Source organism: Arabidopsis thaliana, chromosome 5 (assembly GCF_000001735.4).
Source record: "Arabidopsis thaliana chromosome 5, partial sequence".
Taxonomy (NCBI): domain Eukaryota; kingdom Viridiplantae; phylum Streptophyta; class Magnoliopsida; order Brassicales; family Brassicaceae; genus Arabidopsis; species Arabidopsis thaliana.
In genome coordinates this window covers 23,151,770-23,165,394 of record NC_003076.8, presented here as the reverse complement: position 1 = coordinate 23,165,394, position 13,625 = coordinate 23,151,770, and the positions used below count along the sequence as shown (strand labels likewise).

Here is a 13,625-nt window from a genome sequence, read left to right as displayed (position 1 = left end):
AAATTGAAATTGTATTAAAACATTGTGATTACATATACTTAAAACGAAATAAACCCAAATAAATTAAATTAAAAAGGAACTTGCAAGAAAAGTCGGTAGACAAAAAAAAATCTTCGTAGAACTTTGAAATGTAGAGAATTTTTCTTATCTAAAGAAGTTGTGCTGGAGGGAATTTGAACCTCAAGAAAAAACAGGATAAACCTTGTTATGGCACTGCTCCAAAGTAAGTTTTGTTCTTATGTTATTCTTATGTCAACATGTGACCTCTCTTCCATTTCTTTACTAATTCTTTACCATTTTCCCGTAAAAGTTTTGTTGGATAAAAGTACATTAATAATTTCAATCGTTGCAGCATGTGTGATTGATGTACTTTATACCCGGATACTGCTACGTCAAGGACATTAAGGAGAGATAAAACTAAATAGATAAAACTCTGTGACTAAAGAGATAAAAATATGTGACTACAGAGATAAAACTATGTGGCTCCCCTGTTGTGAGTCGTATTTTGAGTATTTATTTATGTGGATTTTAAAAGGATTATGGATTAGATAACATGACTAACACGAAGAATGAAAAAAGTGACATTTATTTGTTTATATATAGTAGAAGAAGAAATTGTTGAAATAAAAGAAAAAATGATTTTGAAGAATATCTCAGCTGTCGTTTTCAGTGTTTATAATTCACAGCTTGATGACCTTTATACGTAATTAGAAAGAATGCGGCTATGTTAAAACTTAAAACCCTCGAATACCATAATTCTGACTGTCCTATAAAATTCAAAAATATTTCATTTGTACAATCAGACATTGTAGACAACTTGTTTACAATTATCTTACCATGTAGTTATTTCGGCCACATCTAATGGGTCTTACCATTTTTTGTTCTTATACTATAAGTTAACATAAACCACACGAGAATATATATCATAGATGATACACAAAAATGAAATACATGTTGTAGGCAGCAAAAAGAAAAACAACTCTACAGAAAACATATCTCATCTTATAAAACCCTATTTAACCATTCATTTGGATATTGAAAAACCAAGTAAAATGAAAACACTTATAGCTAAGAAAAAAATCTACATGAGACTAGGCAGATCTGAAAATGTGAACTTATAGATTTTTATCAAATGGGTCATGGCTCAAGAGTAAGTAACCCAAATAGTTACAAACAACAAGTGAACTATTTCTTCTCTTACAGATTGGAGGGGACCATTAAAACTATCTATGTCTTGCTCTATATTTCAAATTCTAATTTTTTTTTTATTATCAGCATGGGTAATAATGCAATAGCACAACTCTTTCATAGATTGCCTTCCATGCTTATGATAAACTGTTGATATCCAAAGAAGGAAAACAAACAAATAAGACAAGTAACTAACTAGATAAATATAGACAATTCAAAAGATAAATGTTAGATTGATAGATTGAGAGTAAGAAAAAAAAAAAAACATACTTCGAGTATGTACGGACAAATCTATAATACACTTTATTGTGACTTAATGTCTTATGTTTCAATAAATGAAATATGAAATAAAGATACTATGATACAAATCATTATATACACATACAATTTTGAGGTCAGGAGTCAGGATTCATAAATAACAAAAAAATAAAAAAAATGAAAAACACAGTTTTAGTAATATTGGTAGTATTTAGAAAATGGGATTTAGCTAGTGTGGGCTTACATATTGTGATTGCTTATACAACAATTGTCTTTAAGCCGATTTTGATTGTTCGAGTATAAGTGATGCTAATACTAATTCAAGCCAATTGTCATTAGAAAGAAATCATAAATTCTTTTCTTATGGTTATCTAGATAGTCACTTATTCTCTCGTTCCTTACTCATTCATTGGATCCGAAAAACGTTAAAAGCTTATCATAAGCATGGAAAGACAAAAGTGAAAGAGTTATGCGATTGCATGATTCTCCATGCTCATTCCAAAATAAAATAAAAAATCGAAATTAGGAAAAACATAACTCTCTATTGGTCCCCTCCAAAATGTAAAAAAAATAAAATTGATATTTTACATTTGGGCTGAAATTTGCATTGTAGGCCCATGGGATTCCGGTTTGATAACTTTATATTGCCCAATTTTATATCGATTTTTAATTTCAATTTTAAAGATAAAAGTAAATGAACTGGTAAGCCACTGGTTTTGGTTCTGCTCTTACCGTTATCCCAACTTCCATATCCAAACTGAAAGACACTGGTTTTGGTTTTGTCGGGAAAAGGAGAAACTTCAAAAAGATGCCCACTTTGAATCTCTTCACTAACATACCAGTCGACGCCGTCACTTGCTCAGACATCCTCAAGGACGCCACTAAGGCCGTCGCTAAAATCATCGGCAAACCTGAATCCGTAACCAACTCTAACCCTCTGTTTCGGCCATTTCTACGCTAATTCATAAATTAAAACTTCAAATTTTGTTCCTGTTTAGTGTTTTGATTACATGAAAGCAGAGTAGAATAGAAATTTCCTTTTGTTGATAAGGTTCATGACGTTGGTTGTATTATGCACATGAAGTGTTCGATGGAATTCCTCTCTGAATTGCAATTCCTCATAACTTAACTCTTGAGAGTTCCCTTTAGATTACCAATTTACTAATTCATGGAACTTTGTGGAAACCAATAATACAGTATGTTGACAATATCACTAAAGGATTCTTAAGCTTGTGTTGTGGTCTTAACTTGTGGGCTACGTCTGTTTTCTTCTTTGTTTTCAGTATGTGATGATACTGCTTAACAGTGGAGTGCCCATTGCATTTGCCGGTACCGAGGAACCTGCTGCATATGGAGAATTGATATCTATTGGGGGATTAGGACCTGGCGTAAACGGGAAGCTTAGCGAGACGATATCTGAGATTCTCCAAATTAAGCTCTCCATAGACAGCTCTCGCTTTTATATCAAATTCTACGATTCTCCGGTAAGTCCCCTTTTGCTTCAAATTCAAAGCTTTGCATAAGAAAGATCTCATTCTCAAGAACTTATATATAGAATGCTGATTTAGATTAAAGCTAGATGCTGATGATGGGCTATATAAATTAATATATGGATACACACTTAGATGAAAGCACGATGTTCTTTAGTTCTTATAAACTTGATCAATGAATAGAATGTTAGTTAAATTCTTTGTTTTGCTTTTCTTTGGCAGCGACCTTTCTTCGGTTACAATGGATCAACTTTCTGAAAAGAGGCGAATTCAACCTTGTAATGATATTTGGGTTAGAACTGTTTGCTTATTCATTTCAAAAGCTGTAATTCTGAACCATAATTTATAATTTTACCTCCCTCAAAGCCAATATATTTCGTATTTAAACTGCTTTTGGGCCTAGTTTGTCACTTGTGTGATATGATCTCATAATTTTGTCAATACTACTAAAAATGTAAACTGCAGCCCAAAAAAAAATTGTAGCCCATAAATCCACTTTGACGATTTTCTAAATTAATATAGTACACATTGGACTGAATTGATTGATTAATTAAGTTACAGGACAAATGTGTAATATAGAATAAATAGTTACTGGGAGAGAAGACCGAGTCACTGTAACTTGGCAGGTCTTACCAAAACCGGCCGTGCAACTTTTCAAACGCGACTTCCTTCTCCGGCAAGCAATTCACGCCGCTGCTCAGTGATTCTCCGTCACTATTTCCCTGATTAACCATCTTCTCCGGAAGAATCTATAATTCCGGCAAAGTAAGATGACGGAGGAGATCAAATTCAGCGTACTGGTATCTCTCTTTAACTGGATTCAAAAAAGCAAAACCTCATCTCAGAAACGATCCAAATTCCGCAAGTTTCTCGACACTTACTGCAAACCCTCCGACTACTTCGTCGCCGTCCGTTTAATCATTCCGTCGCTTGATCGAGAACGAGGTAGCTACGGCCTTAAAGAGTCAGTGCTCGCCACGTGTCTGATCGACGCACTTGGTATCTCGCGTGATGCTCCTGATGCTGTTCGTCTTCTCAATTGGCGTAAAGGAGGAACTGCTAAAGCTGGAGCCAATGCTGGAAACTTCTCCTTAATTGCTGCTGAGGTTTTAGGATTTGTTTGACTTTCTTTCTGGGTTTTGGTTTTTGGGGGATTTAGGGTTTTTGAACAGTTTTGTGCTCATAGGTATTGCAACGTAGACAAGGAATGGCTTCTGGCGGTTTGACTATTAAGGAATTGAATGATTTGCTTGATCGTTTGGCTTCAAGTGAGAACAGGTGCTTCTCTAATCATAAAGAATCAATTTTGTTTCTGTTTACTCTCTTATCTTGTTTTCTTTTGGGATCTAGAGCGGAGAAAACTTTGGTTCTTTCTACATTGATTCAGAAGACAAATGCTCAGGAGATGAAGTGGGTCATTAGGATTATTCTAAAAGGTAGGAACTTTGCAGTTTCTTCACATAAAGTTTCCATCTTTTTTCTTTAAAGTTATTGAGATCAATCTGATTTTGTTGGGAAATGGTTTACAGATTTGAAACTGGGAATGAGTGAGAAGAGCATTTTTCAGGAGTTCCATCCAGATGCTGAGGACTTGTTTAATGTCACATGTGATTTGAAACTAGTCTGTGAAAAGTTGAGGGATCGACACCAACGGCACAAGCGCCAGGTTTTGTATTTAGAAATTCTTGAATGACAACTTACAAACTACTGTTTCATTTCCTCGAGATACAATCGATTTATTGAAATCATCTTAAACTGATAAGCATAAAAACTGTGCTTCTCTTGTAGGATATAGAGGTTGGAAAAGCCGTACGACCCCAGTTAGCTATGCGTATTGGTGACGTAAATGCTGCTTGGAAGAAGGTAAATTCCATCAACTCTATTGTCAGCTTACTCCATTTCCATGTGCAGTATTTTGTTTGTTTGTTAATGTTGTTGTATTGGTGTTTTATTTCATTAACCAATGCATGAGTCTCTTCCTCGACACAGCTGCATGGGAAAGATGTAGTTGCTGAATGCAAATTTGATGGGGATCGCATACAAATACACAAAAATGGGACTGACATACATTACTTCTCTAGGTGAGTCATATCTTCGTCTACCCTGCTATAAATGTTTTGATAAAAGATCTTATTTGCATATGGCAACGTTCATGACTATATTGTGACTTGGTGTCCGGAATACCCTTTTTTGGTCAAATACTGTAGGTGTTTCAAGTTCTCTAGAAATTTGATAGATAGGGAATTTGCACTTACTTTTGTTAGTGATGGTGCAGGAACTTCCTTGACCATTCTGAATACGCACATGCCATGTCGGATCTTATTGTACAAAATATATTGGTGGACAAGTAAGAATCCAGTTGCTGCTCTTTTTTAGGCTCTGGAAGGTTTTAGAAGCTTGGAATTATGAGATATACAATCTTTCATTTTCTTTTTGTTTGCCATATAGGTGTATCCTTGATGGTGAAATGTTGGTCTGGGATACATCTCTGAATCGGTTTGCTGAGTTTGGTTCGAATCAGGAAATAGGTTTGGCGTCTAATCAATATCCTTATGTTGAAAAGCTTAGTCTTGCTTCCAGTAGATTTGATTCTTGTACTCTTGTTCACAGCCAAGGCAGCAAGGGAGGGTCTTGACAGCCATAAACAGGTTCATATGCGAAGTCCCACCTGTTTACTTTTGTTGTTTGAGGATCCGACTACAAACTCTGATGTTCTTTTATCTGCTAATGCAGTTGTGTTGTATCCTTACGAGGAGAAGTTAATGCCCACACTTAAGAATTCCCTGACAAAACGACTTTAGAAATATTATTTTCCTTGACCCTGTACTAGATGTTGCCTTTGATGTTCTTTATGTTGGCGATACTAGCGTCATCCACCAGAGTTTGAAGGAACGGCATGAACTGCTGAAGAAAGTGGTCAAACCTTTAAAAGGTCGGCTCGAAGTTTTAGTACCTGAAGGTGGTCTCAATGTTCACCGCCCTTCAGGTAAGGACTACTAAGATTCTAGTTGACTGTGCGAGGTTCACAAGTGCGACAGAGTTAAATCAATGGATACGTGAACAATCCTTTTGCAGGGGAACCTAGTTGGTCTATTGTTGTTCATGCTGCTGCTGATGTTGAGCGATTTTTCAAAGAAACAGTTGAAAACAGGTTTCTTTTTAATTCTTAATGCAGCCAAAGTTTCTCTATCCACTATTCATGATTTGTGCAAAACGTTTGGATGGTGCCTTCTTGGCCTCGTGTGAACAGTGATACTTGCTTGACAGAATCTAACCTCTAGTACAGAGACATTATATGGTTTTCTTCACAGATGCGCGTTCTTATTTCCAATCCTTCTTCTTTGTCCTCAGAGATGAAGGAATTGTGCTTAAAGACCTGGAATCAAAATGGGAACCTGGAGATCGTAGTGGCAAGTGGATGAAATTGAAGCCTGAATATATCCGGGCTGGTGCTGACCTGGATGTTCTTATAATAGGTCTGTACTTAATATTATGTTTACTTTTACTTGTTTAAAGATGAAGGTCATTTCCATTGGATCTTATTGGGAATTTTACATCTTTGCCAGGAGGATACTATGGCTCCGGACGTCGTGGAGGAGAGGTAGCACAGTTTCTTGTAGCCTTGGCTGACCGGGCAGAGGCAAATGTATATCCCAGGCGGTAAGTATTTATATGGTTTCACATTTCTCGTATAAGATGAAATCAGATTGTCAGTAGAAACAGCCATGAGAGAACATGCGCCATGAAGACCTTAGGGCTTTTCATGTTATCGGAATTGTTAGTTGTTTGCCTAGACATTCCAAATCTAATTATCAATGATAAGCTATTCTCTTTTTTGCAGATTTATGTCCTTTTGTAGAGTTGGCACTGGGCTTTCTGATGATGAGCTTAACACTGTTGTAAGCAAACTGAAGCCTTATTTCAGGTGAAAGACGTAATCATTTACTTGCTTTCTCATCTCATTAAAACAAAAGAAATATAAAATAATATGTTTTTGTGGTATGATATTCTAAGAATGAGAACACTGCCTCTTTTTTCATTTTACTTGTCTTTCAGAAAAAATGAGCACCCAAAGAAGGCTCCACCAAGCTTCTATCAGGTCACTAATCACTCCAAAGAGAGACCGGATGTTTGGATTGACAGCCCGGAAAAGTCAGTTTTCTGTCAATTACCTCCTTTTGCTCATCTGAAGCAGAAGAATTGGGATCACTGAATACTATTATTCGCGCTCATATCTTTTCTCTTCCTTTTTTTGCAGATCAATAATACTTTCAATCACTAGTGATATCAGGACGATAAGGTCTGAGGTATGTCTATAAGATGTGATGTGAAGATTAGCCAGTTAACTCTTACATTTCTTAATTTAATTCTTGCAATGCAGATTTGTCGCTTAAAATGCATATGCTCTATTTTATGTAAAACTCTGCTCTTTTCAGGTGTTTGTTGCACCTTACAGTCTGAGGTTTCCTCGTATTGATAAAGTAAGATATGACAAGCCTTGGCATGAATGTCTTGATGTGCAGGGTGAGTAAAAGAACTAAAGAAATTCTCCAATGTTCCCATTTTCATGAAAGTTGAAATAACCGATTTGCTTTCACTTTATATGTCCGACTGATGTTGACTTTGCAGCTTTTGTGGAATTGGTGAATTCGAGTAACGGCACCACACAGAAACAGAAGGAGTCTGAAAGCACACAGGACAATCCGAAAGTCAATAAATCCTCCAAGAGAGGAGAGAAAAAGAATGTCTCTCTTGTTCCCTCTCAGTTTATTCAAACTGATGTATCGGATATCAAGGGCAAGACCTCAATCTTCTCAAATATGATATTTTGTATCCTTGACATGTTTTAAAATGAGTTTTCTTCTCTCTGTTTCATTATCACATGGGTACCGTTTTCTTACTGATTGCATCTTCAGCTGTCTTTCTCTATTAGAATTAGACACCTTTTCACATGGATAAGTTTCTGAAATTGCTTTAACTTACAAACTTTGATATCTTTGTCATACTATATTGTTCTTTACCACCTTGACAAATCTAACAGATTTTGTTAACGTGCCTCGGTCCCATTCTCTTGAGACATTCCACAAAATGGTGGTTGAAAACGGAGGGAAGTTTTCAATGAACTTAAACAACTCAGTGACTCATTGCATTGCAGCAGAAAGCAGTGGTACGTACTTTCTTACCATTACATATTGATTTTTCCCCAACCCTTTTGTACACATGAGTGAGTCTCAAAACAATTTTAATAATACGAGCATGACAATGAGATACTATTTCAGGAATAAAGTATCAGGCAGCAAAGCGTCAGCGAGATGTCATCCACTTTTCATGGGTCTTAGATTGTTGTTCACGAAATAAGATGCTTCCTTTGCTGCCAAAGTGAGTCCTATCAACTTTTTCTTATGGTATTCAACCCTTTAGGGTTTCTTTTGCTTGTCGTGTCTAACTAAAAAGCTTTTGCGGCCACTTTTGAAGGTACTTCCTCCACCTCACTGATGCTTCAAGGACAAAATTACAGGATGATATTGATGAATTTTCTGATTCTTATTACTGGGATTTAGACCTTGAAGGTCTCAAACAGGTATGTATTGTATTCCTTATTGAGACCATTCAGTGAGATCATACAATCGATTTGCAATCCCTTTCGCTTCATTTCCAGGTCTTAAGCAATGCCAAGCAATCTGAAGATTCAAAATCTATTGACTACTACAAGAAAAAGTTATGTCCTGAAAAAAGATGGTCCTGCCTCTTAAGCTGCTGTGTTTACTTTTACCCGTATAGTCAAACATTGTAAGGCCCCTCTTGTTTCTTTCTTATGTTGTTTAACCATGTCAGTTACCTAAAGCAATACTCATCATCCTCAATGTGTCTTTTTAACATGAAGGAGCACTGAAGAGGAAGCCCTATTGGGAATTATGGCTAAGAGATTAATGCTTGAAGTCTTAATGGCTGGTGGTAAAGTTAGCAATAATCTTGCTCATGCGTCGCACCTTGTAGTTCTTGCTATGGCAGAAGAACCTTTGGATTTTACTTTAGTTTCGAAAAGGTATTCCAAATTTTGTCTGTTTCTGCTATTGAGTTTAGCACCACATTATAATGAGAATTAAGACTCTATTTATTTGGTCTCTCTTCAATAGTTTCAGCGAAATGGAGAAACGTCTTTTGCTGAAGAAAAGGCTTCATGTTGTTAGCTCGCACTGGTTAGAGGAAAGCTTGCAAAGAGAGGAAAAACTGTGCGAGGATGTCTACACTCTGAGGCCTAAGTATATGGAAGAGTCTGATACTGAAGAATCAGAGTGAGTCACCACTTTTTTATGAGTCCGTATCTACAAATGATATGAAATTTAGTCTCTCATCTATTTAAGGGCGTGCTAATATAAAAAGTTTCCAATGATTATTTATATCTGTTTGCTTCAGTAAATCCGAACATGATACAACGGAAGTAGCTTCCCAAGGTAGTGCTCAAACCAAAGAGCCAGCTTCCTCTAAAATTGCAATTACGAGTTCAAGAGGACGGTCAAATACTCGAGCTGTTAAAAGGGGAAGGTCTTCTACAAACTCACTGCAACGAGTACAGAGACGCAGAGGCAAGCAGCCGTCTAAGATAAGCGGAGATGAAACAGAGGAAAGTGATGCTTCTGAAGAAAAGGTTTCAACAAGACTCAGTGATATAGCAGAAGAGACGGATTCGTTTGGTGAGGCTCAAAGAAACTCTAGCAGAGGAAAATGTGCGAAGAGAGGAAAGTCTCGTGTGGGACAAACCCAAAGAGTACAGAGATCACGCAGAGGCAAGAAAGCTGCGAAGATAGGAGGAGATGAGTCTGATGAAAATGATGAATTAGATGGCAATAACAATGTGTCAGCAGATGCGGAAGAGGGTAATGCAGCTGGTAGATCTGTGGAAAACGAAGAAACCCGAGAGCCTGACATAGCGAAGTACACAGAATCACAGCAAAGAGACAACACAGTAGCAGTTGAAGAGGCCTTACAAGATTCTAGAAATGCAAAGACGGAGATGGATATGAAAGAGAAGTTACAAATCCATGAGGATCCACTACAAGCTATGTTAATGAAAATGTTCCCTATTCCCAGTCAAAAAACCACAGAGACATCAAACCGAACCACTGGGGAATATAGAAAGGCTAATGTTTCTGGTGAATGTGAGTCTTCAGAGAAAAGAAAACTCGACGCTGAGACTGATAATACATCTGTGAACGCAGGCGCAGAATCAGACGTAGTTCCTCCTCTAGTGAAGAAAAAGAAAGTCAGCTACCGGGATGTTGCCGGAGAACTGCTCAAAGACTGGTGATACTCTACCATTTCGAACCATGTAACAAAGCTCTTATGTTATGTACATGTTTTGTAACTCTTAAATCCTTTTTTATCTCTTTTGGTGTGGCCATAATTTATTTATTTTACTGGTAAACAAGGCGTACATTTATTGTAGACAGTAGAGAAAAGGTGAAAGAAGAAAGGCTTCGTGATGGACAAACAAACGTAGGAGATCATAAAAATGAAAAGAGAGACATACATTATTGTAAAGAGAGAAGCCAAAATGAACCAAAAAAGGAAGAAAAAAAGTATTATTAGTAAAGAGAGTCGATGCTCAAAGTAGGGCTTTGAGTTTCATTATAAGCTCCTATTCCTGTTTCTATTTTTAACCGCAACACCTCTTGTTCTTCTTCATCCGCCTGTTAGATAAATAATCCAAAATTAATTTAGTTTAAGTAAAGTTACTTTCATTATATTTTCTTAATTTTTTACTAAAAGGAATTTCTATCAATGCTTTAAACGAGACAGTACAACTACAAATGGAAATACATAATAGCCATGAGCCAAAGAAGAGACTGGTCCCATACTCCCCCCATTAAAGATAAAGGAATCAAGTACATGTACTATTATTTAATTAGCAATTGCAATCTGCTGCCAAAAAAAAAAAAAATTAGCAAATGCAATCATAATCTTATCTCTAAAAGATCCAATAATTATTGACTCTTTATGTTTGTTTTTCTATGTGAGGTATTTGATAGAATCAGCTATCTTTTATTATCTCCAGACAGACAATATATGATGTATTTGGCAGAATTAGCTATATTCTATCATTTCTATAATTTCTTATCCTATTGTATTTAATTCGAGCAGTTGAACAATATTTTAATATCAAAGCAATCAGATTCTACTTACCACAGAGATAATATTATTTTCTTTTTAATAAACCAAATGGACCAAATTACAATAATTGTGGGACCAAAAATAGACATAAAAACTAAAAACCACACAACCCAATAAATGTTTGGTCGCAACTGGAAGCTTCCCATACGTTAAACATTTAATTTAACCATAAGAAATATTTTCAACTACAAAAACTTTGTAATAAGTATACATAAATTGACAAAAAGAAATAAAAATTCATAATCTTTTTAATTAACACAAATTGGCAAAAACTGCATGATATTGGAACTAACGAATATACTTTTTACTTAGTTTTCAATATCATGCAATGTACATAGTGACCAAAATTATAAAATAAACAACACATTTTAAGTGGCCAACAAAAAAAAAAATTGTATTAACTAAGAAGATAGACTAAGTGGAATATTGATGCTAACTTAATCATTAGTTTACTCAATAAAATCTTGCTTTAAATCAACCAGAAAGGTCCATGTCGTCTAAATCAGTATCAAATCAAGAAATCTTATAATTAATCTGTAAAACTATATTTATATTGTCAGGTAAACAAATAAAGTAATAATACAACGCTCATTGCCAGCGTCACGAATGAGACATTTATTCTTAAAATAAGTTTGAGTATTTGACACGAGCAAAAGACTTAAGCCACAGAAAATCCCTTTATATTCCACAATCTAGTTAAATAAATTCCAACGCCACCCATATTAGCAAATAAACTGCAAAGCTAAGATAAACTACAAAAAAAAAAAAAATACACTTTGGTAAAATTTAAGAAAGATTTGAGAAATAAGAGAAATTACTATCATGTTATTACATAATTAGTATTAATTTGATGGAGACTTTTAGAAAAGTTTACTAAAGCAATCATATATCTACTATTTGAATGGTTCCCTTTTACTTTTTCTTGGAAAGCTTACTATCCACTCTTGACTAATTGCAATCATTGCTTCTAATTAGTAATTAACTAATTACAAATTAGAGAGACAAGAGAGATAGAGAGAGAAAGATGCTGACCTCAATAAAGACAGTGTGGAAGATCATGCCAGAGAAAGAGGTGAGATTGGAAGTGAGGATTTTGAGATTCAATGACTCAAAGACTTCACACAGTTTCACCATTGTATCTGTCCTCTTATTACATGTTACACTCACCACCATTGTCCTCTCTCCCATGAATGTTACCTTCAACTTCAATCACACCCAAATACACACAATTTTCAATGAAAAATTCTTCTCCTAAATCTTATGATTTCTAAATGAAAAAAGGAACTGAAACTTACTTCGAGAACTTCGATGAGAGAAGTGGAAGAACCAGAATCAAGCTGCTTCATCTTCTTGGATGTGACAGGAACAAGTAAATCACGATCAAAATCTTTGCTGAAACTAAGGCTACTCTTTGGTGTAGATTCAAGTTCTCTGATCTCAGCTTCGAGCTTCTTTTCTTCATATTGTAATCCTTCTATGTAACTAATAGCATCTTTGATTATTGAGGCTTTATCCATCTATCAGAAAACAAAAACAGAGTCTATAATAAGTTTGAATCCTGGAATTAGAAGACAAAAAACAAGGGGAAAAAGAGAAACCTTAGTGATATTGGGAACAACTGATCGAAGAGCGAAGAGTCTCTGGTTAAGTTTCTGTCTTCTGTTTCTCTCCGACACAATATTCTTAGAAGCCGGCGACGAAGCAGCTCCATCCGGCGAACTCGAATCATACGACCCAGAAATGGCTTCTTCCAAAGGCCAGCTTCTTTTTTTTTAAAGAAACAAATATCAAAATCTCAAGATGGAAAGCAAAGTAAGGAAAAAAAAAGGACGAAAGAAAGAACCTGTCGTATTCGAAGTCTTCGTTTTGGAGGAAGGAGCTAGGTTCCCAGTAATTGCTTAATTCTTGGTCGACGATATCCTCCATTTTCCGACAAGATTTTCGAATCAAACTGTCTCTAGTTCGTTTCGTTGGTCTCTTGTCTCTCTCGAACTGTGAGCTTTATATAAGAACGCGAATGGGGAATGAGACAAACCAAAGTCTCGGGAGACAACAACGTAATTTTCCAGTTATACACACACGACACCGCCGTTGTATCTTACTGCAAGAAAATAATTATAATGTCTATTCTTAGATATATATAAAAATAAGATCTAGAGTAAATCAGTAATTGACTAATTGGTCAATATAAAAATCTAGATATTTCCTAATTAAAAAAAAAAAAAAAAAATGACCAGCTCCAGCAGAATATTATTTTATTAATTTATGATGATATTCGACACGAGGTCTTTTTGATTAGTCTAACGGATTTCTGATTACCAAGGAAACTTTATTATATTTTCACACTTGTCAATATAAAACAGTGAAGACACTGAAAAAAATTGGCCTGAAAAATATTAGAATAGTGAACAATCAAAGTTTAGAACCGAGACCCAAAGAAAAACAAAAGAAAAGTTCAGAAATATGACTACATAAATATAAAAAAGCGAAAAAATGGCAAAATAATGATACAAACAA

The 13,625-nt window shown here is 35.5% G+C and overlaps 3 protein-coding genes across 9 annotated transcripts; 2 read left to right on the top strand and 1 right to left on the bottom strand.

Moving 5' to 3' along the window:
- Positions 1-2,104: 2,104 nt before the first annotated feature.
- AT5G57170 (Tautomerase/MIF superfamily protein) lies at positions 2,105-3,518 on the top strand. 2 transcript variants are annotated; one of them, NM_125099.4, is made up of 3 exons: positions 2,105-2,365; positions 2,730-2,930; positions 3,159-3,518. In NM_125099.4, exons 1-3 carry the CDS (start codon positions 2,255-2,257, stop codon positions 3,192-3,194), a joined length of 348 nt encoding a protein of 115 aa, NP_200527.1. In that variant the 5' UTR covers positions 2,105-2,254; the 3' UTR covers positions 3,195-3,518. The 2 variants fall into 2 exon arrangements, with proteins under 2 accessions (NP_200527.1, NP_001190557.1); NM_001203628.2 differs by having other exon boundaries at positions 2,131-2,365; positions 2,730-3,324.
- A 50-nt stretch (positions 3,519-3,568) lies between these two features.
- Positions 3,569-10,430, top strand: ATLIG4 (DNA ligase IV; the record flags this gene model as incomplete). 2 transcript variants are annotated; one of them, NM_125098.4, is made up of 26 exons in its annotated part: positions 3,569-4,042; positions 4,123-4,214; positions 4,287-4,372; positions 4,466-4,602; positions 4,725-4,799; positions 4,926-5,017; positions 5,212-5,283; positions 5,385-5,464; positions 5,547-5,584; positions 5,670-5,676; positions 5,767-5,922; positions 6,012-6,087; positions 6,288-6,412; positions 6,503-6,596; positions 6,778-6,861; positions 6,993-7,088; positions 7,195-7,243; positions 7,373-7,460; positions 7,566-7,766; positions 7,978-8,103; positions 8,216-8,315; positions 8,412-8,517; positions 8,596-8,726; positions 8,821-8,982; positions 9,074-9,232; positions 9,354-10,430. In NM_125098.4, the coding sequence occupies exons 1-26, from the start codon at positions 3,707-3,709 to the stop codon at positions 10,243-10,245; spliced, it is 3,660 nt and encodes a 1,219-aa protein (NP_568851.2). In that variant the 5' UTR covers positions 3,569-3,706. The 2 variants fall into 2 exon arrangements, with proteins under 2 accessions (NP_568851.2, NP_001332576.1); NM_001345245.1 differs by lacking the exons at positions 3,569-4,042; positions 4,123-4,214; positions 4,287-4,372; ... (4 more) ...; positions 5,385-5,464; positions 5,547-5,584 and having other exon boundaries at positions 5,648-5,676; positions 9,354-10,245.
- Positions 10,329-13,221, bottom strand: AT5G57150 (basic helix-loop-helix (bHLH) DNA-binding superfamily protein; the record flags this gene model as incomplete). Of its 5 annotated transcripts, NM_001203627.1 has the most annotated exons (6): positions 12,952-13,221; positions 12,707-12,872; positions 12,404-12,625; positions 12,141-12,311; positions 11,121-11,239; positions 10,454-10,627 (listed from the first exon to the last, which is right to left on the bottom strand). In NM_001203627.1, the coding sequence occupies exons 1-6, from the start codon at positions 13,032-13,034 to the stop codon at positions 10,594-10,596; spliced, it is 795 nt and encodes a 264-aa protein (NP_001190556.1). In that variant the 5' UTR covers positions 13,035-13,221. The 5 variants fall into 5 exon arrangements, with proteins under 5 accessions (NP_568850.1, NP_001190556.1, NP_974948.1 ...); NM_125097.3 differs by lacking the exon at positions 11,121-11,239 and having other exon boundaries at positions 10,329-10,627; positions 12,707-12,869; positions 12,952-13,076; NM_203218.2 differs by lacking the exon at positions 11,121-11,239 and having other exon boundaries at positions 10,620-10,856; positions 12,952-13,085.
- Positions 13,222-13,625: the final 404 nt, after the last annotated feature.